This window comes from Micropterus salmoides, unplaced genomic scaffold (genome assembly GCF_014851395.1).
Source record: "Micropterus salmoides isolate LMB-PRFRI ecotype aquatic unplaced genomic scaffold, ASM1485139v1 Ms_hic_scaffold_8, whole genome shotgun sequence".
In the NCBI taxonomy this organism is placed as follows: Eukaryota; Metazoa; Chordata; class Actinopteri; order Centrarchiformes; family Centrarchidae; genus Micropterus; species Micropterus salmoides.
The window spans coordinates 2,454,181-2,481,366 of NW_024044570.1; the positions used below are offsets into that span (position 1 = coordinate 2,454,181).

A 27,186-nucleotide genomic window follows, 5' to 3' on the forward strand; every position below is an offset into this window, starting at 1 on the left:
AACTGTTTAAGTTACAACAAAACATATTTTATAAACTCTCCATGTGTTTTGTGTGTAAAAATCTGACTTGGCAAAGTAAATGAAGCTGTCAGATAAATGTTGTGAAGTACAGATGCAGTTGAGACGTGCTGGAGTAGAAGTAGAAAGCGGCAGGAAAAGAAAATACAAATACTGTGCGCCACTGTATGCAAGTCAGCATCACGTACAGTTTACCCGTGTTTTACATCTAAATTAATTGGTTTTCTGTGTCTTTGTCAGCCTGTTTTTAGAGAAATAAATCATTAATTTTGTTCATGTGTTCAAAAAAAGGTGTTTTTAAACCCGCAGACACGTTAACCTTTATTAGAGGTACAGTCGGTCCAAATTAATGATCAACAGCTTGATGAATTTCAGTTAAAACGGTCAAAGGAGAGATAAATTTTGCTGTGTGTGAGTCTACAGAAGGAAACTCTTCAGAAACAACAAGCTGATTTATTTAAAACAAAACAAAAGCACTGCAGCAGATCCCAGTGCAGCGTTTTCCCCTCCGTAGAAAAGAAGCTGACGTGAACAGAATATTAATTATTACTGGACTAAATGTGGCTTTCAGTCCCGGAGACAAAGCAAAGACTCACTGAACCTCCAGTCTGAGTCTTTGCAGCAGTAAAGTGATCTCATTTACTTTTCCAGATGACTCAGGCGTCTGTTTAAAGAAGGTTTATTGGTTTCTGTGTCTTTGCGGAATAAAAAAAGCTGCTTTTATTTCCCCCACATGTTCCAGACTTGAAGACGTCTCAGGTTTTATTCATCAGAGTAATCCAGATAACTTTATCTCACAGGTCAAAGGTCAAAGGTTATGTGTGTTTATGGGGTCAGACGGCCCTGCAGCAGTTGGACTGCAGCTTCCTTGTTGTGCGTCCTGGCCTCCTGCAGAGGAGAGCTCCCCCACCTGGCGGAAAGACAAAACTACATCACACACGGTCCCCAAGATTGTATTTATATACTACATGTAAATACTAAAAAATACACAGTACTGTGTATATTTTAGTATTTATATACTACATATAAATACTAAAATATACACAGTACTGTGCAAAAGTTTTAGGCAGGTGTGGAAAAATAGAAATTATATAAATTATAGTTTTTTACAACTACTGACACACAAAATTTTTACATGTCCCACGATTTTTTAAACCTCTCACTCATAAAGCAAAACCTCACCTCAAATCTCCAAAATTGAAGCTATTTCTCAGCTTTTCACTCAGTTTTCAATCGCATGAAACACTTTGTTCAAAACACAGCAAACAATCCTCAGACCTCAGACACAAAAATCTAACAGGAAGTGACCTGCTTTCCTTTTCCAAACACAACCAATGAAAATGCTTTACTTATTCACCGGGTCACACAGTGCAAACACCAACCAGTCACTGCTTCAGTATACAGTAGACCTATGCATAGGTCAAAGGTCAGATTACCTGTTTTGAACCATGGATGCCAACAATGGACAGAGAGCAAGAGGAGGACGAGGAGGACAAGTTCAAGGAGGAAGAGTTGGAAGAGGAGGAGGACGATGATGATGACGAGGAGGAAGGCGCGCCATCACTGATGAGATCAGGGCCGCACTTACAGTTTTTCATAATTGCTTAGACACATTTCTTGAGACCTTCACCCATATTCTCCAAACTTTGTCTTTAAACCACTTTCTCAAAACCCGCCGACTCTTCAGGCAAAATCAAACAATGCTTTCAAAACATCACACATCAAACAACACTACAGAGCGTTTCTTTACGTAGAGGAAACATTTTCCAATTTAAAAAGTATAGTAATCACAACTTAGTACAGTAAATATATAGTATACTGTAAGTACTGAAAGTAATACAGTACTGAATATCTGTATATTCAAACTATAAATGAAAAGCACATTACACTATAAAATGTTGTGCAACTGCAGAATCAAAGTCAATACAGTAAGAGAGTTCATCCTCATCACATGCAGCCTTGTCCCTCGCCAAGCAAAGCAGGAAACCCCTCGGATGTGCTGGACGCAGCCTGACTAACACTCCACACCTCTCTCACCACAGGCCGATTCCACTGCCTGTAAGAGATTTTCCCTAGCAAATGAGTTTCAGTCATAGACTTTCCACCGTCAGGCAGAAATTGTTCTGTTGGACTGAAGTAAGCGCCGGAGGTTGAAGGTAATCATGTTTGAATCACTGGTTGCTGGTTTACGTTGAACCACTTATTTAGCGGGACACCACAGTGAAAGCTGACATCGTCCCGTGGACAGGAAGTACTGCCGGCTGATGATCCTGCCGCTCACGCTCAAACACGCAATTCCAACGACCAGCCAGAAAAGCAAGAAGATGTTCGGGGTTATTTGTCCCCGAGGTTGAATGACAGTGGAGAACATGTCCCTCACTTACAGCTTGGTCAAAGTGTGACATGGGGACATGACCACATATTGGTTTGATCACACCTTTAGAAACAAGCGTGCAGGATTATGAGTTGCTTTGTGTAAAAGATGACAGCTGCAACACAAGTGCATCACAGAGCAAAATGTGTTTTAGCAAGTGAGAAAAAGAGCGGATGAGATTTGCAAACAGTGTCTCAACTCGCTGAACTTGTTTTATAAGAGTGACACTGAAGGCCACTGAGCACTGGGTTCAGAGAATGGGGGTTTAGTGTTTTAGCTATTATGAAAAACTAAAAAAGAGGGGACCATAATTCAAACCTGCAGAAATTAGAACAGGTTGCAACAATCCAGTGGTTATTTCAGCAGGATAGTATTATACAATAAGCATTATTGTTTGGCAATAAAAGTAAAAATCATACTTTTGGTTTATTTATGTTTATGGTTTCCTTTTGTTGTATTCTAATGTATACGACACTGTGCTACTGTTACAACAGTAATGTTGCGCCTAATAAATATTTTCAGTTTCATCATTGCATTGGTGTTTACAGTTTACTTTTCAGCCCCTCTCAGCAGATTACTTTCACTCTAGAACATTATATGGAAATAAGAAGACACAAAAGCCTGTGAAAGACAAAAGAGCTTTAGATTTAGAACAACAGTGTGTGAATGGTTTGTGATGTGTTTATGGCATTTTGAAGGAAATATGTGGAATTTTTCATTTTGTGTGAGCAGCTTTGAAAAAAGGAGACAAAATGCAGAGAGTGAACAGAGGTAATAAAATAATAATACATTTTATTTATACAGCGATTTGAAAGGTCCTCAAAGGCACTTTAGGAAGGTAAAAAGAATAGATGACTATTAAAAGAAAAGGTTTAGGCTAAATCGATTAAAGGTTAAAAGACAGATGGGTTTTGACGGGGACTGTCTGAGGTGACGAGGGAGAGAGATCCAATAAACTGCACCTGCGTGTCTGTCCAGGTCCTAACGTGTTCTACATTTCACTTCCTCTGTTAAACGTATAATGAATAATAAAAATAAAACTCCCCCTCCCTCCGGCAGCGTCATATAGAGTGAAAAAGAAGAACAAGGACTGATATTTGCTGTCTAACTGTTCAGCAGGTGAGCTCTCACCTGTCCTTGAGGGCGGGGTTTGCTCCCGTGTTCTCCAGCAGGAAGCGGATGACCTCCGTGTGACCTTCGGCGGCCGCCACGTGCAGCGCCGACCTGCCGTCGTAGTCCACAGCGGTTACGTCCACTCCCGACAGGAAGTATCTGCAGACAACCACAGAAGGAGAGAACCCGGCAGCTCGTTCATCCCCAGAAAGTGGTTATGTGATGTTTTAAAAATCAAAATGTTGGGTTACCTCCTCAGCGCCTGGACGTCTCCTTTAAAAGCTGCCAGCAGGACGTTCATGATCTGGTATCCCTGCAGAGGAGAGGACGCTTCTTAAACAATAAAGTCCATCTGATCATGCAGAGAGACGACAAGAGAAACTGGTCTGGGATCAGAATCGAGGAGCAGAACCCACCTCAGATTCAGCCTTCCACTGTCTGTAGGCCAGAATCTGCCTGAACGGAGTCCTGATGTCAAAACTGTGCAGCTGAAATGTAGAAATCAGCTCCTACAAACACAAGCAGACATCTAAATATCACTGCCGGCCCATAAAGCAGCATCTATCTTCCTTTCTAGAGCTAAACTTAAAACATACAATCCAACATCCCATTTGTTTTTTTCTTTCTCCCAAACTTTCAATTTCAAAGCGAAAATATTTATCTTTTGTTCAAGATCCAAATGTTCATTCTCTCCTTGTCTTTATTTAATGTTGTAAAATGCGTTTATTCTACTCTCCCATGTGTCGGTCCCATGGGTTTCCACTGAGGACGATGTTCCCATTTTGAAGTTCTCACTTCTTGAAAGCATTTGTTAAAAAGGTTCTGAAAAATAGCTTCCACCAAGAAATGCTAACTAACAAATGAAAATGCTTTGAGAAAAGGTGTATTTGCATGAAAACGTGCAATGATTTAAATAAAGGTTCCTTTCATATAATAAAAGACAATTCCACCATGAATGGGGGCAGAAAATGTCTCTTTGGACTCCGGCCTCAGCATGAAATTAAAATCATTTAAAACTAAAATCGTTTCGTTCTGCTCTCGTGCATCGTCACCTCTCGTCACCCAATGTATCATCACGACCCTAATCTGAGCCCTTATGTCCACTTTTGAACACAAAGCGACGTCCTTATTCTTCATAAGTTTTACCTCATCTTCTATCATTGGCCACTCTGCGGACATGTTCCCATCACTTTTGCAGTGGCTGATTTTGTCCTCATCTCTTTTTAAAAGCTTAATTTCTGAAAAACAGCTTGCAACAAGAAATGTTAACTAACAAATGAAAATGCTTTGAGAAAGATTTGCACACTAAGAAAACATGCAATGCAATTAAAATATGAAAGGAACAAATGTGCATTGTCCAAGAAAGTAACTTAAGCTAAAACGTCCTACTTATTACTGCGTTATATTTTATTATATGATTTCAGAAGGCCGGAAATTCAGTGTTAAATGCCTAAAACTTTCAGACCCCCCACTCATTTATTTCAGCATTGAATATGTCTTTAAAATAGTGTTTAAATATCTTCATCTCGTTCTCGTTACCTCAGTATTGTGCATCGTAGCTCTCATGAGCCAAGTTTATCGTCACACCCCTAATCTGAGCCCATCACCGCTTCTCAACACAAATAAAAGTGACGCCCTTGCATACAGAACAGGCTTTGTCCTACTACATCATTTCCATCCTACATCCTAACCCTCACGGTCTTCAGTGTTTACCTTCTATCATCACATATATCCTGTGTTTAAGATACGAATCTGTTTCTCCTTCAGGCTTCATTCTTTATTTTAACTGACATTATTCTACTTCTTTTATTTTGTATCCTACATCTTCCTTTAATAACTTCTATAGTCTTACAAACTAGCCTCTCTCCTGCATCATAGCTACCTTTACACATTTTTTAATGTTACTATTGTTATTTTAAACTTTACTTGGTCACAGATGTTTATTCTTTGTTTCGTATCAACGCTCCGTCTCCACCTTTACATTAAATGAAAAATCTATTTTTCCATTAGTTGATGATGAGATGAGAGATTGAGAGAGGTGAGACCTGGCAGAAGTGGACGGCCCTCCAGGGGTTTCCACAGGCGTCTAACTCGGGAGAGAACGCCATCAGACCCAAAACACCGGGAACCACCGCCAGCAGGCAGCCGTGGCTGCTGGACACGGCCGGTACCGACGTCTGCAACAGAAAACCACTTCAGACACAATCGCACGACTCTGCCACACAGGAGTGCTCTCAGAAAGTGAAGATCCAGTATGGATTTAGAGTACATGGTCTATACCTGCAGTGCCACAAACTGAGACCAAATCAATCAACAACGTTAGCAAAATATTAACTAAGGCAAATCATTCAGCAAAGGAAGACGAGGAACTGAAGTACTTTATCAAATTAAATAGAACTTTTCTAGGACGTCATGAGTTTCGTAAGGTTTGAATCAAGACCTGAAGTTCTAGTTTGATCAACAGCATCACATGAGACTTAGTGTGAGACTTAGTGTGTACGCTTTAGTGGCATCTAGTGGTGAGGGTAGCAAATTGCAACCAGCTGCTCATGGTGCATTCAGGTGCTCCTCTGATGGTTCCATTTTGCCAATTGTGGAGTTATTCTCCCGACTTCAGAGGTCAGAATGTGGAATCAGAATGTGTTGGATTAACATTATCAGAGCGTATAAACATGCAGACATCTAGTTCACGCTACATGGACAGAAAACTAACCGTTAGAACCATAGTACAAATTACATGTTTGCAATATATGTATATGCAGTACGTTATTTTGCACGAATCAAAGTTCTGTGTACTTCTTTACTTTTCTTTTTGCAATAAAGATTTAAAGGAGGAAAAAAAGATTCTGATTATTCCGACACCACATGAATGCACCATCAGTCACAGCGAGCCGGAGAAGCTAAGGCCAATACACTCTGTCAAAAACACGTGTGTTCCTCCATTTGTCCAAATTTCACTTCTTTTCTTACTTCTAATAAACCAGACGACTACTAGTACTACTTCTTCATGGTAGTGATGAAACGCACTCGTTAGAGCAGTTTGTCCGTTTGGGCTGCTGTAGAAACATGGCGGCCAACATGGTGTAGTTTATGTGTATGTAGATATAAATGTCTCATTCTACAGGTAATAAAAACGGTTCATTATGTAAGTTCTTTATACACCACGGAAAACATAGTTATGGATCTTATGTTGCATTTCTATCATTAGATCCTCAGAAATATTACACACTGACCCTTTAAACAAAGAAAAGAAAAGAAAATAAATACAGCTGAAATCATTAAAATCCAAACTTATTATTATTATTACATAAAAATAATCTTTTAATAATAATTTATGTGTCTTCCTCCTAAAAATTCAGAATCACTGAATATGTAAATAATGTTGAATTCAGACAAAATGTCTCCTGCTTTAAAGTGAGATTAAAGGTGAGCTCAGAGAAACGTTCCTCCTCTAGCAGACTCCTGCACAAACATCATTCTGCAGAGTGAAGCTCAAGAAGGAAAGTGGTTAGACTGACGGTGGCCTTAAACGACTAAAATGTTTCAGGTATTTATTGACATTCAAGTGCTTCCTCTTCCAGCTCTAACTACAGCAGAACGAAGACAGGACCTTGTAGTGGAAGGTCGTGGAGTAGTCCTTCATTCCCGCCACCTGCATCATGGACAGCATGCTCCGCGTGGCCGCCGGCGACAGCACCTGGTCACCTGACAGTGGACAGAGGCCCCCGTTGGCTAACGAAGCGGCCATGGCGGCTCCTGATTCGCAGGTGATCTCTGTTGAAGCGCACTGTCAGACGGCAGAGACACAGGCCAGTGGACTCACTTTGAACACATTACAGGTCTTATAATAAAGACATGTAATATTTTATTCTGCTTTAATTTTAAATCTTGTTTTGCATGCTTTGTATCATTAAATGCAAGTTGTCTCAAAGAAAACTCTCAGCAGACAAGACTTCGGTTACAACGCCTTGAATACCTCTTTTTAGTTATTTCATTAATGAGTTATGACCCTGATTCATAGTTTAAGTGTGAGTATGACTGTGTGCATTTTCTCTGCTGTTCATCCTCACGTACACTGGGGATGAGGGGGACATATTTAGTTAAAAGAAGAAGAAATGTTAACTAACAAATGAAAATGCTTTGAGAAAAGGTTTATTTGCACAATAAAAAACATGCTATTAAATGCTTCTTAAATTCTTGGGGAAGACTTTGTTTCTTCAAAATAATGTTAAAATATTGTCACACCCTAATCTGAGCCCCTCTGTCACCACCACTTTGCTGCTTTGTCTGGTTCTAGTCTGCTGAGTTGCAGGTGGTAGACGGCTAATTGGACTGATGGTACCTGGGGCACGTTCAATCTCAAAACATTTTGCACCGGTTTGCAACGTTTTCTGATAGAACGACATGTTTCCTTGCAACGTTGCGCATCGTTCTGCAACGGGCTTCGAGGTGTGTTTTCTCCTGTTTGTTGGGCGTGTCTCAGGTGTTACCCAATCAGCTGCGACAACTTTGTAAACACAACGGTGTTAAAAAGGCAGGGAAATGCAGCGCGCTTGCGTTCACAGCAGGGTGTTCAAGGCACCAATGTTTCTATTGGAGAAAACGTTCGGCTTTACAGTTATCCTCAATTGCTTAATCACTATAAGCAGGCTGTTGAAGTAAAATTTCAAAACCACACCTCGGATTTTCAAAAGGCACACCCATTTCTCTAAACTCCGCACACAAATCCCCTCGTTTCTCATCACCTACACCTTGTTCACTCAAGTCAACAAAGGGGGAGCTCAATTAGCACACAGCTACTCAGGTGGAAACACAAACAGTCAAAATAGATAACAGACCAATCCGAACCTTCAACAGAAAAATAAAAGGGCCGGAGTCAGTTCATTCAGCTTTGGAACAATGGATCCAGAGAAATCTGAAGGAAGACACGGAGGACACCAGAGAGAAGGAGGAGGAGAAGGAGGAAGAGGTGAAGGAAGAGGAACAGTGGGAGTTGGAGGAGAAGATGGGATAGAAGGAGGGCGGAGGAGGTAGAGGGAGGAGGAGGAGGTGGAGAAGACGGGACGCTGGGGCAGAATAATTTGTTGTTTGGTGTGTTGAACTGTGCGGCACACTGAGGAATAAAACACGTGCAAATGTTAACATTTGTTATGTCTTTTGTTGCGTTCATCATGTGAAAAGGTTTCTGAGGGGGAGAACCACAAGCAACGTTACCGATAGTATTGTTCTGAACACCAGTGTGTCAGACTGTGTTGTAGTGTGTGGTTTTGAGGGCTTATGTGTCATATCAGAGGACAAAGTTTGGTTTTTCAGCCAGATTGAATGGTTTTGAGTGGAGAGCTTCATTTTGACCTGAAAATAGGATGTTCGGGGAACTGGGTGAGAAGATGTGGATTTGTGTTCAGAGTTTCGAGAAAAAGAGGCATAATTTCAAGAACGTGTTTAAGCAATCGAGAAAAACTGTAAAAGGACACCTGCCGACGTCGTGAGGTCACTTCCTTTTTCCTGCCTCCCAAACAGATTAATACGTCCTGCTAGTTTTGAACCAAGATTTGTACAGAATATAAGACAAGAGTTGTGCAGGATATGAGACAAACTTTAAAGTTTGGTCGTGGAAACCTTTAGGGTGGAGAAGCTGTTCTCCTGTTAACGGCTCAGGAGTGAGTTAAGCGGCCTCATTTTTCTTTTGTTGTTAGTGCTGTTAGGTAAGTTAGTAGGTAACAATATGAGTTGCGTTTGTTGTTTTGGACGTGCTCTTAATTGGGTGAAAAGATTTATCAAAAAATTTGAAAGGGGCGAGACATTTTTATGTTGTGCTCAGGTTTCCCCTTTAGGCCGGGTGTAACAAATGTACCCCTTTGTTTTAGTTGTTTTGTATTTGTGTGAACCAATAAAGTTTGGGAAAAAGGAGTCCAGCGGAGTCAGCGTGGTCATGGAATTGAAATCCTGAATCTAACTACCCTCAGGCTGGCTGATGGAGGAGATAATCTGCACCATTGGGGCCCTAAAAGCAACAGTTTCACATGTAGATTAATTTAGCAACATCTGTCTAATCTCAGTTTGTGCAGAACCAGATCCACAAACACACAGGTGCTGTAACACAACCTGCAGAGGAGCTCATTCAGAGCTGTGAACAAATAAACTCACAAGGAGACCTTAGGGGTTTTACCTGCAGCATCAGATCCAGCGCAGCATTAATGTCGGCCTTCTCTGGAAAACACTGACAGACGGGAGGTTAGTTAGAGACAGCAGGAAGAAGAGGAGACACCGCTGATCTTTACTGTTTGAAAGCGCTTTACCTTTTTCTCCTGCAGGTAAAAGGACAGAGCGTGGAGTCTGACGCTGGCCTTCCTGCTGCTCTGACAGCTAAAGATCACAACAACAAAACTGATATTACTCCCTCCACATGAACAAACACCCCCCAGTGGAGTAGCTTGATATGAAATTATATTTTGGAGGAGCAATGAACCAGGCAACTGAACAGAAATGTGCTTTGCTTTTTCAGAATATTACTACTTTTGTTTTAAGGAAAATTATCTTAAGGGCTCAATATGAGATGCTCATTGTCACCTAATCCAATCAAATAAAATATAGCCGCGAGCGGCGATGATTGGGATCCAAGAAAGTCGTGAAAAACGCAATATTTGACATTTTCAGAGGAGAAGAACAGACGCAGATGATTTAAGAGATTAAATTGATCAAAGAATTTGGACCTGGAGATAACTGCGGAAACGCAAACTTGATTTTTATATGTACCTGACTACTGGGTGAAACATTTTGTGTTTCCAAGATTTAAAGTTTAAGCTGCACAAACACTTTTAGGCAGAGAAAAATAAAAACAAAGTGTCACGGGATCCAAATAAAATAGAGAACTTAGACTCACTATGAGCTGAACAACCTCGTTGTCTGCAAGCCTGACACCTGGGGATTTAAACCCAGGACCTGCAGATCTCCAGAGCAGGTGACTTACTGACTGAGCTACTGGTGAGAGGAGGTTTCCACACAGCTTCTCACAAGTTGAGGTAGTGACGTCACATGTGCCAGAACTGGAGAGTTTTGTCAGTTTAAACTTAAAACGCTTACAACTGTCAAGATGTTGCTGAGAAAATTCTGAAAAAAACATGCATCATTCTGCTGGTTTTGGGTGTGTTGTGAATTATTTTGGTGGCATTTGATCCAAAACTGAGCAATAAATGTTGTAAATACTGTACAAGTTACAGCAAGATAATGAAGATCACTGCAGACTCACCGTTTGACTGATATGAAAACCATTAGAAACACTTGATATCGGCCATCTGGAGAATGACTTTGTCGAGTTTGGTAGCGTTTGAAAGACTTTTGGAGATATAGATGTTAATTGAATTAGCATATTCTGAAAAATATAGAGTGACAGACTTCTGAGTTGACCATAGGCTGCAGTGAAGCAAACGTTTGTCACGTATCAGTGGATGTGCTGAAATAAGTTCAGCTCTCGAGGATGTACGGAGGATTTTCTAAAATTTTTTGAAGTTAGGAATGAGAAATGTCTAGAAATTGACATTTATTGTGATAAGCCACGCCCACTTTGAGCAATCATTACCAAATTTTATGCATCAACAGAGTAGTGACCCGAGATCGTACAAATCCATGCAGCGAATTACGAGGTATAAACTTTTTGCAAGCGTAGCGCCCCCTAGTGAAAGAATATCCCAGGACTGCTCAGCAAAGCTCTGGCCGAGCATCTGAACAGACGCGTCAAGTTTGGCAACAATAGCTTAAGCCAATTTTGATTACGGGCATTTATGTAAAATTGTACATTCAATTGTACAAGTAAAAAATTATGGAAAAAAACAAAACAGATTGACGTTTCAAAATTCTTTTAATAACTTTTGATCAGCGACGTCCGTAGATGATCCTGCCAAAGTTTCAGGTCGATTGGCAAAACCGTCTGTGACAAGTTTGCAAAAATAGGTTTTAGAGAAAAGAGATAAAAAGTCGTATAATTTGACATTTTTAGAGCAGACCAGAGATTAAAATAATGAAAGAAGTTTTTGAGATAATTGCAAAAATGTAGAGTTGATTGTTATAGCGCCACCATGAGGTTTATGAGGGACATTTTTTTTGCCTGAGTAGTGGGTGGAATTTGCAACCTACATGACAGTTTTGGTGAGTTTTCCTCCAGCAGTTTTTGCTGCCCAAAGAATCAGAACAAAAACATTCGCTTCCCTGCTTGGATCCCTAATGAGTCTTTCCGTCTGACTTCCAGTCTGTAGCTCTCAGAGCCAACTGGTTCCTCCTGAAGATGTAAATCTTTAAAAACACCTGACAGATTTATAGGTTCATGTTGAAAAAGGCTCAGTAATTTCCTCAAACAGCTGCTCGCTGTAGTTTCTATCAGACAAACTGGAGGAAATAGTGCATCTGTTGGGAACTACTTTCAGCGGCGGATGAATCCACATGTGGTGCTGTAGTGAGAATTTGGGGCAGCAGGATGGTGTACGTGGGAGTCAGAATAAAGCACAGTGTTCATGGTGATGAAGGAACATGAGGGAAGAGGAGGCATCAGGCTGAGATACACAGGACTCATTAGGAGACACGTTCACGGCTGGTTTGGGTCTGAAGAGAAATATAGAATTTCACCAGAACTATCTTTTTATATCAGTCCTACAGTATCACTGTAGTTCAGTCAGCAGCAGTATCGGTACCTGGTGCAGTTTAAGTTGGCGTGCTCCTTGTTGCAGAGCCTCCGGATGACGTTCAGCACCTACAAACAAACAAACAAACAAACAAACAAACAAACAGTCACCTTGTTTCTGAGTGGATGTTTACAGTTCCTACTTTCTGTAGGTGTGACTTACCGAGTCATACTTCTCCTCTTCCTCAGCACACAGCCTCCCAGCAAGCTGGAGAAAACACACAATATACAGACTTACTGCTGATGGTTGGATGGATGGATGGATGGACGGACGGGTGAATGAGTGATTTACCTGTAGCAAAGATGTAGTGACGATGGCTCCTGTCTCAGTGAGCGGGCTGTGAGGGATTCCTGCACACAGACATTTTAATCAAAGTGTTACTGCCCTCTGGTGTCAGGGGTCAGAGGTGGGAAAGGTCATGGCAGACACATGCAGCAGCCCTGTAGGATGTTTTCTGCCTGTTATGTAATGGTTTTCTATAATAGAAATGCTGCAGGTAGTCCGTCAGTTTCTGACGTGAGCATCTGAGTCATCGTTTTTAAAGTCCTCCATTTTCAACTGTCTGCACTTAAAACGCTACCTCGGAGTTTAAAACCAAAACACGGTTGGCAGCGTTTTTAAATTTCTCCATTTTTTCAATCGTTTGGATTCGCTATTTTATTCTGGATGAGAGGAAGAAGCGCAGCGGAAGGTCTGAGTTTTGAAACAAAGTGTGTATGTGGCCCGAGCTGTCATGGAAATGTAGATGTTTAAGTGTCTAGTTCCTCAGCTATTCAAGGACCTCTCATCCACAATAAGACCTTTCTTAACTCTCTTTTTCACTTACTTTTTAAGGTTAAAAATGAAAACAATACTGTGTTTCTGAATTCTTTCCATCATAGTAATACGGTTACAATTAAAAGTCCTACATCCAAAATTGTATTTTATTTAAATTAAATTAAAAAGTACTAGCATCAAAATATACCTAAAAAATTAAAAGCACTCATTCAGCAGAATGCCCGATTGCAGTAGAAGTGGCAGAAAATACTCTGACCCAGAAAAAAATGGTGACAGGTGAACGGAGATGCACCCTTTTCTCTGTACACCTGATTTTATTTTGTTTGTTCTAATTAAGTCTCACATGCAAAGACGATGATTACATGAGAGGCACAAAGTGAATCCATGCAGGTCAGGCTGAATGGGAGATAAGTTTTAGAAAATAAAACAAACATAAAATATTATCAGGAACACAAATCTGTGACGACGGCTGGAAAAAACAGATCGATCCTGAGAGTCTAGGGAAAGGAGGGGCGATTGTTCCTGGACCTGTTTTAGTGAGGGTGAATGGAGAGTCGTATCTGGAGTACCCCTCCACGCCGACGTATTTGTGGACGAGGTCAGAGCCCAGCAGGTCCACCGCCACGCCGTACACCAGCGGCCATGACACCTCACCCAGAACCAGAGAGCCGGCCCAGTCGCCCAGAGACAACCTGACAGACAGACAGACAAAACCAGCCATTTATTCACTTTTCTCACACTGCTTGCAACTAGCAAAAGGCTTCTATTGTGAGGTTGACTAAATAAAAGTCGGTCTAAATTGAGATGCAGGCTTGTTGCTGAAAAGTCACACTGATGTAAGATACACTAACCCAGACAGTGGTGGAGGAAATATTCTGATCCTAGTAAAAACACTAATACCACGATGTAGAATTAATAATTATTAAAGTAAAATATAATATCATGTAATGAGGAGTATTATGTATGAGTCTGTCTATGAAGAAGCTAATGTAGTTTTACTTTCAATGATGACATACTGTACCTCTGTCCATCCACAGTGCAGATTGAGACGCCCCACTTAGTGCTGTCCATACTTTCCTTTTCTTTCTCCTGAGTCAACAAATATAAAACAGGACAATTTCATTTGTGTTCCTTCACTAATTCTGACCCATTTTTATTCCCTGGCATCCCCAAAAATATGCTCCAGGAACTAAGCTGACAGTGATTAAGGGGGTTAGAGAGTCGTACCACTTCTTTGTCCAGATTTTGTATCAAAAAACTTCTGAACAAACATTAACCAGTCTACATTTTGGGCTGTTACATTCAGTTTGGAGTTTAGCATTTAAGGGCATCGCTGAACTCGCTCTGAACTTCAGGTGTCAGTGCAGAACTCACCTGGACAGACGACAGCTGACGACACCTCGAAAACAGCTTCTGAGTTTCTTCAGTGAAGGTGGAAAAATCTGGGATAACAAATCGTCCCTGCAGAGCTTTCAGGACCAGAGAGACGAATCCCGTGACGCACCTACAGTGAGAAAACACAAATAACAACCACTAACAAACACATGATTATGGCACTAACCACAACCAAAGCCACATCGCCACGTGTAACAGCATCCTGAAATTGCATCAGAGGTATGTGATCCACAATGAGCCCAATAAATAGATCCAGAAACGTGACCACAGCTGGTCTGACTGTCAGAGTTTAGCTGGAGATAAAATAGCATGTCATCTGCAAAACATCGAAAGTAAATTCAGAATTTCTGAATGGTTTGGTTCAAATATTGAAAACAGAATTGGACCCAATGGACATAAGTGTGGAGGGAACAGACAGGGTCTTGGGAAGGTTTTGCTGAAGATGTAAGAAAGAAGCCAGTACAAGGTTTACCTGTGGAAGGTGTTTCTGTCCACCGATCCCTCAGCGTCCTGCAGCTTCCTCAGGTGGAAGAAACACTCTCTGAGCCGAGGGTCGGACCTGTGCAGACCGGAGCTCCAGATGGCCTGACAGAGAAAACAAATGTACAGACTGGGATCCATGAACCTCCCAACAATCAAAAAACAAACTCTAAAACACTAAAAACATGTACCAACGCTTCAGGTAATCATCCACAAGAGCCGCTTTTATTCATTTTGGAAATAAGAGATTGATTCAGTAGTTGTATAAAATGATTATTGACTGCAGCCTCTCATAAGTCTTTAACCTAGTTACATTGCTTTTATTGCAAAGAAACCATTGTTGTTGTTTCCTGTAAAATAAAATAATTAATTAATGTGCAACTTTCATAAACTGGTTATACTGTACGATTAATAGCAATCTATCATTGACATTAATCTGTTTCAAACTGTTGAAGATTATTACTTTAACCTCTTAAACACTTCATTTTCCCCTTATACTTTACATTTTATTTATTACCCCAAAATTCAGCTGGATGTATGTGATGTTTGGAAGAGTTGAATATACCGTAATAGATGAATGAAATGGTGATTTATGTTTTCCACTGCAGCCATTTAGTTATGCATTTACAAAGAGTTGCTGGACATGTGAGAGAACTAAGTCAAAGCAGCAAAGGCCGAGATATCCAGACTTATTATATATTATATATGTTATATAAGATATGCATTTTATTACAGGCATTTCATAGTTGACAGGAAACCAGAGAACAAAGCAGTAAAATCCCCGCTTTAACTCGAATCAGGGACTTCATGGTTGATGGTTGGCACTTTAACCTTTTAGTCATTCGTATGAGCCACTTCCCATAATGCAACTTGATAGCATCTTCCGTAAAAAATCTCTGCATAGCAAATCTCCACGTCTTTCAAACTCCACACCTGTTTGAAGGGTACAAAATTAACTATTTTGTCCACCAGCCAGTGGCTAGGGAATGCTCAAAGTGTACCAGCCATTCAATAGATTACCATTGTCTTTTGGCTGGTGACTGAAATAAATCCACCAGCCATTTGATATTTTAGCAGCATTTGGCTGGTGCTAATTTTGCACTCTGCCTGTCTGTTAAAAGTTTCTAGATAAGCCTGATGTCAGCGTGAGGATTTAGAAAGCTCCCTCCAAAGAACAACAGCCTGTCTTCACCAGAGAAACGGCCATATTGAGCGATCATGCAGCAGCGGCCATGCAACAACCATGTTTAGGTTTTTAGTTAGGCAGTGACCTCTAGTGGCAGAAGCAGTCAGGTGACGTCATATAAAGAGCTACAAAGTCTGTGTAAAGAGGTGGTTGGGGTGGATGGATGAGTCAAGTAAACTCAAGTAGACCTTCACTCAGGAGACCGAGGTTTGAGTCCCATAAGAAAGAAAGTCAAAGTTGACATGTTTGAAGGTAACTAACATGACTTACTTAATGTCCTTATTTTAACCCAAACCACCATCTTTTTCTAAACCTGACCAAGTGGCTTTGTTTACTAAACATAACCAAACTAAGTTTACTACGTGTTAAACATTGTTTGACTTAGGTCCCGTCCACACTACTGCATTTTCGTTTTAAAACTGAGACCTTTTGCTATGTTTGCTCCTCCCGTCCAGACTAAAACGGAAAACAAAGACCTAAATGGTGACGTTTGAAAACGCTGCCGACCCCGTTTTTTGTTTTAAAACTCCAGGTAGAGTTTTAGTGAAGACAGGCAAAATCGGAGGACTTCAGAAACAGTGATGATGACTTTTAGGGGCTAAGACCAAGTCAAGACCAAGACCAGTTCCCCACATTACATGACACACAATAAAATGTGGAACGAGATCATAATTACTTCTCAGATTGATCTGAAAGATCAACATTCCCATTTACACACCCACATAAGAGCTGAAATCAACATAAGCATCTTTTTTCAACACTCCATGCTCACAATCGCGGGGAGGGGGGGCAGTCATAAATAACACAAGTTTTACATCCAATCAGAGTTTTGATCTTAACAAATAAATCAGACAATGTGCAAGCAATTTATTGATAGTCCTCAATGTCCGAGACCGAGACAAGACAGAGTACAAATGCGATCGAGTCTGAGAGGAGACCAAGACCATCAAAAAGTGGTCTTAAGACTGGTCTACAACACCACTGATTGGGTCTTTTAAGTCATGCAAAGTAGAAACATTCTGTACCAACAAATATTCTGTACCGTAACACTTACAGCCGACACTTGTACTGTAAATGTCGCTGTTTATTTTGCAACCACTCCCTGTCTGTTTCCCGACGCCACCGCCACTTTGAATTCCGTGTTACATTCAGTAATAGTACCAGCTCGTTATTGGTCCATGCAAAATAAAATCTGGTTCTTCATCTGCAGTACTTTATTCTTTCACCAAATCTTCTGTAACTACAGAATAGACCATCTGCTTCATGTTTACACCGGCAAGCGCATGCCCAGTGTACGTGAACGGTCACTAGATGTACGTTTTCAGTCGTTTTAATTTAGATGGAGATCATCTCTGATAAGCAGCTAAAACCTGGTGTGGACGGAGATCGTATTTGTTTTAAAACTCTGTTTTTAAACTGAAACATAATAGTGTGGATGGGGCCTTAGGTCATGTGACTTACATAACATACTTAAGGTCCGGTACGCCTGTTGCTCGATTGGTACTTGCCAACTGTCATTTATGTTGTTTTGGGACAGTTGAAAATCAACCTGTTTTGTGGTTTAGGTATGAAGATGTGTTATAGATGAACAGAGTAGATAGACATATTGCCTCTTTATCACTTTTGATTAACGTCATATTATAAACAGTCCTGGTCTTGTAATAAAATCCAGAATCATCAATGTCCGAAACCGAGAGAAGACCGAGTACAAATGTGGTCGAGTCCAAGACGAGACCAAGACCATCAAAAAGTGGTTTTAAGACTGGTCTTAAGACCAAGATCGGTCTTGAGTAGTACAACACTAATTATAAAGACTTGATGATGTGCAAAGTGTGTGTGCGGGTATTTTGTGAAAATACCTCAAAGAACTGGTTGATGTTAATTCTTCCATCTGAAGCGAAGCTGTCAAAGAGCACGTCAGCAGCCCTGAAACCACAGAGCAGCTGCATCAGTGGCTTCATCTGACAGCCGAAGCTGTTAGAGTAACGAGTGAAGACTTACGCCCTGCGTTTGGACGGACTCTGCTGTGGAGGGAACCAGTGCTGGGCGGGGGGGAAGACTCTGTCCTCCGGCTGGACCACCGCCTGAGGGAGAGGAGGCTTCAAACAGCCGTTACTGGCCGACACCGAGGCCACTGCACATGAAATCAAAAACGTTTCTTTATATATTATAAGCAAAATGCGTCCATTCATATCTTGTCCGCAATCTGATTAGTTTAACTCAAACACACATAATACAAAGAACACACAGGTGGAGATGCTTTTTACAATCATACTTTGTTTTTAAATTATATTCATTTATATTCTAAACATTGTTCTGAATGAATTAGTCAATCACAATTATTTGTTCTTTCATTTATTGAAATATTGTAAAACTTCAATTAATAGACCAGGATTTTATTTGGTTCAGTCACTGAACTATATTTGGGACAGGCCTTTAATTAATTTCGCACAAGACTCTCGCTCAGCAAAGATGGGAAATAGGCATGTTGTTTATTTTGACCAGTGTGAATATTACTTATATAAAAATTTGTTTTTTTGTTTCATCACTCATTTTTACCATACCTGTAAATCTGAATTGTTTCCATAAAACGTGTATGCACGATCTGAGCAGCTCAGAAACAGCTCAAGCAGGTGACCGGGTGGACTTTAAGAGGTTTTATACATCCAGAAAACAAGACCAGGCTTCCATTTGTATCCGCACAAGACCAGTATAAGGGACAGGTGCCTAACTGGGATATTTAACACTAATCATGAAACATAAACAGTAACATTAAATACAAATAAATAAACAAAAGTAAAAATTTGGAAAAGGGAAAACGTTCTGTCACTGTTTGTTATTTTGGTGACCGTCTTTCAACAAATCTGTTGTAATCTTGCTGTGATTTGGGTGATGGGGTGTTAAAGGAGACCTATTAAACTGCTTTTCCAGTCCTATATTGTAGGTCTCTGACTCCTGTATGGCAGCTTTGCATGATTCAGTTGAGTTCAAAAAAATAATTTTCTATCTTATACTGATTTTTCATGTAGGCCTTCATTTCAGCGTCTGTCTGAAACAAGCTGTAGATGCTCCTGTCTCTTTAAGGCCCCCCCTCTCAAAGCCCACTGTCTTCTGATTGGCCAAGAACTGAAGCATGTTACCAGGCTGTTGTTGTTGCTGGGCAGAACAGGCAGACTGAGCGTTGCTATGGGAGCACATGACCATATATGGATCAATGGCTCCCTGTGTTGTATTACGGAGCCGTTGGTAGAAACAGCAGTTTAAAACAGAGCGTTCAGAACAGGAGGAAATCTGAGGTTCCTGCTCACAGGGATTTCTTATAAATGCTTTAACCTCATTATTTGAAGCTTTGGCCATGTTTAACACGAACATCCAACATTATAACATTGTAGATAAGTCATAAAATGTGGAAAAGCATAATAAGTCTCCTTTATAGTACCTAAACTCCAAACAATGACAGTACCTGCGGGTCCAGGACTGACGAGGCTGACAGGCTTCTGGACGGGACTCTGGACTGCAGTCTGGACCTGGGTCTGGATCAGGGTCCTGGGAGCTGGGCGAGGTGCTGTATCCTTGAAAACAACATAAAACCAACACAGATGGACAGGAAGCAGCATGTTAAGCTGGGAAAACATGTCTCTGACTCCAGGACCAGGTGGGAGATCGACCATCTGGTGACCTGGTGCAGCCTTGAACAGTCTGGAGCTCAACGCTCTGAAGACAGTGGAGATGGTCGTGGACTTCTGGAAGAGCACAGTCCCACCCTCCCCCATCATCCTGTGTGACTCCCCAGCCACCACCGTGGACTCCTTCTGCTTCCTGGGCACTATCATCTCCCAGGACCTCAAGTGGGAGCTGAACATCACCTCCCTCACCAAGAAGGCCCAGCAGAGGATGGACTTCCTGCGGCAGCTGAAGAAGTTCAGCCTGCCAAAGACAATGATAGTGCACTTCTACTCCGTCATCATTGAGTCCATCCTCACCTCCTCCATCAACATCTGGTACGCTGCTGCCAGGGACAAGGGCAGACTGCAGCGCATCATTCGCTCTGCAGAGAAGGTGATTGGCTGCAATCTTCCTTCTCTTCTGGACCTGTACGCCTCCAGGACTCTGAGGCGAGCAGGAAAGATTGCAGCTGACCCCTCCCACCCTGGACACAACCATCAGCACCAAAACCTCTCGCCACAAAAACAGCTTCTTCCTATTGTTTATCTTTGTGTTGTATATTTTTATATTGTCAATTTATATATGTATGTACACAATACTCTCTTGTAGTACATCTGCACAACACAAACCCAGAATAATGCACATATCTGCGACGTTGTTCTTTCTCTGCATATAGTTGTATTATTCTTCTTTATTATTTTTATTATTCTTATATAACTTGCATTGTCTATTCCATATTTATATATTTCTGCATTTATTTATGCCAACTGTATGTTTGTCTGCGAGTAGCATCTTATCACTAAAGCAAATTCCTTGTATGTGTAAAACACTACTTGGCAATAAAGCTCCTTCTGATTCTGATTCTGAAATGGAAGAAATTACACTGTTTTTGCTTTAATTTGTTGAAGCATAATACATATAATAAGTATTGCGGTGGTGGAGTAAGTATTCGAATCCTTTACTTAAAGAGGTCATATTCTGCTTGTTGCCTTTTTGCCTCTCCTTTATTGTGTTGTATATCTTTTTGTGCATGTAGGTTGTTCAGCCTCAGGTTGTTCTGCCTGTGTTTTGGGATCAGAACCGGCCTCTTTGTTTTGGATCACACTACCTTTCTTGTCAGGACCCGCCCTACTCTGCCTCTGATTGGCTAGTAGTCCTTACCTAGGTACTGCACATGTAATAGAGCGTTCTGACAAAAAAATAAAATAAATAAAAGTATGAAGTATTGGAAATTAGCATAAAATGACCTCTTTAAGTACTAATACCACAAGTATACTAAACAAGTCCTGCATTGCAAATATTACTTAAGCAGGAACTATACATGATAAAAAAAAATGATGTAAAAAGTTGCTCATTAATCTAAAAGCAGTGCAAACATCTTATCTTATCACATAAATGTAGTGAAGTAATGAGTTGATGTAGTGGAGTAGAAAGCAGCATGAAAACATAGTAGCTCAAAATTGTGCTTAAGTGTGTTTGCCTCTCCTGTCTGATTCTATCAGGGAGGAGGAGACCAACTCTTTGATGAAAACAGAGTTTGGCTTCAACATAACGTGTGAAGTTCGACATGTTGCAGCAGGTCTACCTGGTTCTCAGAGCTCCTCTGATGGCTCCCCTCTGGCATCCCTCCATCCTCTGCCGGAGAACAGAAGAGAAACTCACTTCAGTCTGCTGTCATTTAACACTGGATGTTTTGTGTCTGTGAGCTGACGACGGATCAGCAGGTGTGCGGTTTGTCTCGTGTTAAAGTGAAATCCAGTCATTCTAACCCTGTGTCTGATGCAGAGTCTGAGAGGAGTCTGTTAAACACCAGGCTGGCACATAAAACCAGCCAAAACCTGAAATAGAAAGCCACAATCAGACCAAAGAGCAACACATGTCCCCGTTTTATTTTGGTGAAGAAGAGAACAGTGTACTGCACGCCATCTCCACCACAGGAGAGCAAACTCTGCACACTGACAAAGGCCGAGAGATGCAGGAAAAAGCTAGACAGTTGATTAAGATGTAGATTCTGTAAGTATATTTCCTGTATTTTTTCCTCTTGTCAGTTCCCACAGAAACCTTTTAATGACCTAAAGTTAAAACACCAAAATGCAGAATATAAATATCACACAATAGGATTACACACTAAAACCACACAAAAACTTTAACTAGTTTATTGGGTCCACCGAGCTAAAACTGATGCAGTCCTGCAATAAATTCTCCCTCGTGAAGGTTATAATGTTCAGTTGAAACAGTTTTAGAGACGTGTTGTAGTCGCTGGTGTTGTTGATGTGTATTGTGTTTCTATTATTTTGTCCACCCCCATATTTATATCATGTGAGGGTTAGCACGACAATGAAATAGAAAACACAAAATCGTTCAGGACAGTGTTTTATGGTTGAGGTGACACAAAGACACTAACTAATTAAAACTTTTACCTTTCAGAAAAAACCCCAGGAAATTAAATATTTAATCTCGATTAATTGATCACGAGGTGAGATGCGTCAACATGTAGGTGGAGTCAAATCTTGGCTGACGCATTTCCTGTTCATCTGTTTTTGTAAATGGACCAAGGCGACCTCCATTTTTATTGTTGGTGCATATAAACGGCGCTCTGACGACTTAAAGCAGAGAAAAAGTGAACCCATTGAAAAAAGGACCTCATGAGCTCCATTTAAAGTAAACAACATATTTAAAAGGTCGCCTCGAAAATGTCCAACGTCCAACTAGAAAAAGCACAGCTGAAAACCCCTCAGTCGGAGTTCCTTCTTAAATCTCCCGACTTCACGAAGAAGCAGCCGCCTGCTCACACAACAATGGCAGCACCCGTGGAAGCATGTATCCAATAAGAATAATACACACAATCATAAAGTAAAACCTGCTCTGCATGTAAACTGTATGTCAACATGTCGCCAGTGTTATCAGGTAGCCGGTTACAGAAAATACTCTCTGTAAGTCGTCTTCTCTGCAAAAGTTAAGTTTAAGTTAAAAGTTAAGTTAAAGTTAAGTTTAAGTTAAGTTTAAGTTAAAAGTTAAGTTCCCCCAATATTGTTCAGAACCGTTTAAAACAGCTGAAGTTGGTCTTAAATGCAGAAAAGTCCAAAGTAATTCAGAAACTTCCAGTCACTACTTAAAGCATCTGAAGGAAATGAAATTGAGTTAGTTAACAGTTATAAATATTTAGGTATAATCATTGATTGTAAACTGTGTTTCTAAGCTCAAGGTAAAGCTTGGCTTTCTCTACAGATCAAAATCACGCTCATCCACTCAAGCTAGAAAAAGCCTGGTGACGGCCGCTTTTCTTCCCATATTAGATTATGGTGATCTGATGCCCAGTGCCTGCAGAAATTGGATGTATCACTGTCTTTTGCGTTTTTCCCTGGCTGTAGTTATAGGACACATCATTTTACCCTTTACTATAAAGCTCAATGGCCCTCTCTCTGTGCAAGAAGGTACACTCACTGGCTGTGTTTTGTCTATAAGGCACTTCTTGGACTAGTTCCTACCTATCTGAGAATCTTTTTAACAAGTACTCGAGGCCGTTATGGATTACTTCCGTGTCCTACACTTGTTGGTCCCCCGTGTCTGAACAGACTTAGGAAAAAAAGCCTTCTTCAGGACCTTTTATTTCTTATAGACAGTTTGTTTTATGGAGCCTGAATTGACCCTGGCGGCTGTTCCACCGCCACGTGTGTGACTGGTGAATGCAGATGTAGCGTAAAAGCGCTTTGAGTGGTCAAAAAGACTAGAAAGGTGCTATACAAATACGGAGCAAGTACTTATTTTTTGGTCCTGTTTGAACTGAGCCCTGAATCACACACATGATGTTTGTCAATTTAAAACATCATTTTGTCCGTCAAGAAAGTCGCAGTTTGTCGTTTTGTGTGAAAACCTTTCAATGAGCTACATCTCTCGTCTCGCACAATATACGCCACCAACATGTTAGCGCGGTAATGCTAAGCTAATGTTCATTGCTTGGTTGCTGCTAGCTAGATAACTTAGCTATGTTCCACGCAGAAGTATATCTCGCCTCATGTGTTTAATCCAACTCCGTCATTTTATGACATCATCTACACGTCCCTTGACGTTAGCTTCGGTCATTGAGAGAAAAAGTTACAACGTCACGTATGCGACTTTTACGTTTATGGTCTTTCTAATTATGTATTTTCTTACCTCAACAATTTCACATCAAACTGCAAATTTCTTGACTTTCAAATGTAAATTTGAATTTGACCATCATCATGTGTGTACTTCAGCGCACAATTAAAACGGGATCAAAATATTTTTACATATTCTTTCCGCAAGGTCCCATGGTGGTCCACCGGAAGGGGAGGGACTTAACCCCTGGATATACTTGCATTTAACTTTAACGTAAGATGGCTGCCATGCACGTTCTGTGTTCCTTTGGAGCGTAGGTTGTGCACGTCTACAGGAATTAACGCTACGCATCAGCGAGATGCAGTTCGGCACATGAACGTCAGCGGCAATCTACTGTTCCACACACCAGCCCAGGTGGTGGCGGTATGCAGTTGCTTTGCCAACCGTCATTAAACGCAGAAGAAGAAGAAGAATGTTATGAGCAGACTTTTAAAAATGAGATTTATGGCAGGATGTTTAAAATAAAACTCCCGGAGACAGTCCGCAATTACCGAGATCGTTATGATGTCTCATTAAAATCACAACCAGCTCGAGTGTCACCATGTTTGGTTTGTTTACGTTGTGCAAATTCAGAGTTTGTCGGAGGAAGAAATACGTGTCGGTGAGGGACGATCCGGTCCTGGTCTGCCCCCTAGTGGATTAAAGTTTAATCCTCCAGGTACACGCAAAGTACGCAGGCAAGGATGTAAAGAAAGCCGTTTGCGTCGCCGACGCCTGTCTACTAAGGATGTCGGGGGCTTTAAGTTCTCTATACTTCATGAGCACGTGTCCATAGTGTTGTGTAGTTCCTCTCACTGCCAGAAGGTAGAGACAAAAGTCCACGAACGCTCCATAGGCTACAACATTATAGTGTTTTACCTTTTGTCTTTTTCAGACACTAAAAATCTAACTCTTAATATGTTCTCTGTTACATAAACTAATAATGAGAAGAAAATGTATTCATTTTACAATCTGCTTATCTAATTACAGATAACCAAAGTTATGAGCATAATGGATTCCAAGTGAAAACATTATATAGTGAATATACAGAGAAATGAAAATAGAAATAGTTGAAATAGCCAGTTTGTGTTTTGGGGTTTGTTTGCTAAAGTTAGTTTGGATCACAGCCTCAGTCTGTCAGTGGGAAAATTAAGGTAGAAAAATAGATCGAGAGGTGGAGTCACGGCTCTGATGACTGGGCAGTAACTTAATTTAGATACCAGCAGACTCCGCCCACTAAGGGATACTTCTCACACCACTAATCACAGGGTGTTTCACGCACACACACACGCACACACACACACACACACACAGACCTTTCATGTCTGGGTCTTTATTGGGCTCCAGCAGTTTGTTGCCGTCCAGACCGCCGTAACGTTTCCTCCATTTGCGTCTGAGAGAAGGCGTTCTCTGGAAACTGCACGCACAACAAGAACAAGTCAAACATTTTCATTTCACTTCACATAACAAATCTCTGTCAGTGTATATAAGATAGTAAGAATACTAACAAACTATTCCACTTTTAACCACTGAAAAGTAAACCCTCGGGTTCCCCCATGTTAGAAAAAAACTGTGCCCTCTGTGCTGCCCCAGTGCTCTACCAGGTGCCCTGCCAATGGAAAAAATTGCGATGCAGTGCCCTCGAAAGACAGTGGTTCTCAAAGTTCTTCAGTACAAGGACCCCTAAATGGACACAAATGAGACCACAGATTTCCCCCCGATCTGATAGGATTTATGTATTTAGATTATTTATTTATTACAGAAAGTGCATGAAACCCATGACCAAAAAAAGCCATACTTTCTGTCATTGCGTTACTTGGGTTGAATTATGCTGGAATTAAATGATTCCCCTATTTGCTGACGACCCCCTGGAACGAGGACAAGGACCCCTGGGGGTCACCGGACCCCAATTTAGAACCACTGCTCTAGAGAGCCCCTTGGTGTGAGGAAACATGGGAAAGTGCCCTCCAAAGTGCTGCTTTGTGCAAAAAACATGATGAAGGGCCCCCTGCAGGGACGGATTACTGCACCGGCCTACTGGGCACGTGCCCGGGGCCCAAAATCCCAAAGGGGCCCATTCACTACGCTGCGCGGAAGTTTCATTTCCAGACTAACGATCGCTTTTGTCGACATTCAAAAGGCATGAACTCCCAAAAAATAGGCGTCAGCGTGCATCGTTCACTTTCTGTTTTTTCTCCCCTGCCCCTCAGATCCCGCTGGTGACAACGGTAACGTGCTGAATGTTCACCATTTTAGCTCAGCAGGTTAGTGTGCTTTGCTTAGACGCACAGCATGTCGTAAACAAAGTGCTGGACACATTAACATGTTGACCCAGAGTTCATCCTGAGGGGAACATGAAGGCCTGAACCACATGTCATCACAGCCAATCCAACAGCTGCTGAGATGTTTCAGTCTGGACTGAGGCCTTAGAGCCTTGGAGCCACGCTCGCATCTAAAAAACACTATTCCATAAAGAATTCTCACCACTTCTGCTGCTCACAGCTAAAATAACTTAGACTGTGTATTTGCAGAGCCCCTTTCACCCAAGATGCTCCACATGAAACCAGCAGCAAATACAAACTGAAAATAATGTTTTATAGTAAAACCACAAAACAAGAATTAAATATACTGCTACAGCTTCTACTAATGCTATAAGTACTTCTGCAGTTTTTGGTACATAGTGATATGGTATGTGCATTTACCAGCATCATATTTAAGTACAATTTTGAGGAACTTGTACATGAGTGTCGGGTTGCAACTGTCGATTAATTTGCCTCATGAATTTATCTGCCCACTTATTATACACTATATACTGTATATGTTCACTATATGATGGCGACTCTGTCCCTGCAACAGCCAGTAACCTGAACTGGGACCAGCACCCTTGAGCTCAGGTCAGGCCTGTACTGAGGGCGACTGCCACGTCTCAGCCTGTCCCTCAACAGCAGAGCAGGAATGTAAACCTGGAGTGTTTCCAGCTTTATGGCAGCTTCACTACAAGGAAAAAATCTGAGCATTGTTCAGGAACCGACAGGCAGTAAAACAGCAAACACAGAATAAAAGCCAGCCTTTGGTAACGCTTCCTCACCACAGGTAAGAGCCGTCCTCTGCCTCCTGGATCTGGCTGTTCTCCATCGAAGGTTTCAGGTGTGTGAGTCCAGTTATTCTCTGAGAAGACGAGGCAGTGCGTGAAGCGGCTGGTTCCCCTCAGTGAGGTATGTCTGCAGGCCGTAAACTTGGAGTAATGAATGAGATGGTTCAGAGAGAGGAGGGGAAACCAGTCAGCGCCTGCAGACACTCCCAGCGTTGCCCCTGTGGTCCACACAGCCGAAACATGGAAGGAATGTAGAGTTTTCTTATCCTATGATGCCAAAAAGACACCA

At 41.3% G+C, this 27,186-nt stretch overlaps 1 protein-coding gene across 2 annotated transcripts; it reads right to left on the reverse strand.

Annotated features, from left to right (window-relative positions):
* Window positions 1-762: 762 nt before the first annotated feature.
* On the reverse strand, window positions 763-27,186 carry glsl (glutaminase like). 2 transcript variants are annotated; one of them, XM_038706775.1, is made up of 22 exons: window positions 26,892-27,186; window positions 25,120-25,220; window positions 21,454-21,522; window positions 21,270-21,319; window positions 19,482-19,590; window positions 18,020-18,152; window positions 17,878-17,944; window positions 14,825-14,937; window positions 14,332-14,461; window positions 13,979-14,046; window positions 13,486-13,649; window positions 12,472-12,530; window positions 12,343-12,387; window positions 12,190-12,248; window positions 9,805-9,871; window positions 9,675-9,725; window positions 7,116-7,292; window positions 5,551-5,682; window positions 3,922-4,014; window positions 3,757-3,818; window positions 3,524-3,664; window positions 763-928 (listed from the first exon to the last, which is right to left on the reverse strand). In XM_038706775.1, exons 1-22 carry the CDS (start codon window positions 26,936-26,938, stop codon window positions 844-846), a joined length of 2,022 nt encoding a protein of 673 aa, XP_038562703.1. In that variant the 5' UTR covers window positions 26,939-27,186; the 3' UTR covers window positions 763-843. The 2 variants fall into 2 exon arrangements, with proteins under 2 accessions (XP_038562703.1, XP_038562704.1); XM_038706776.1 differs by lacking the exon at window positions 21,454-21,522.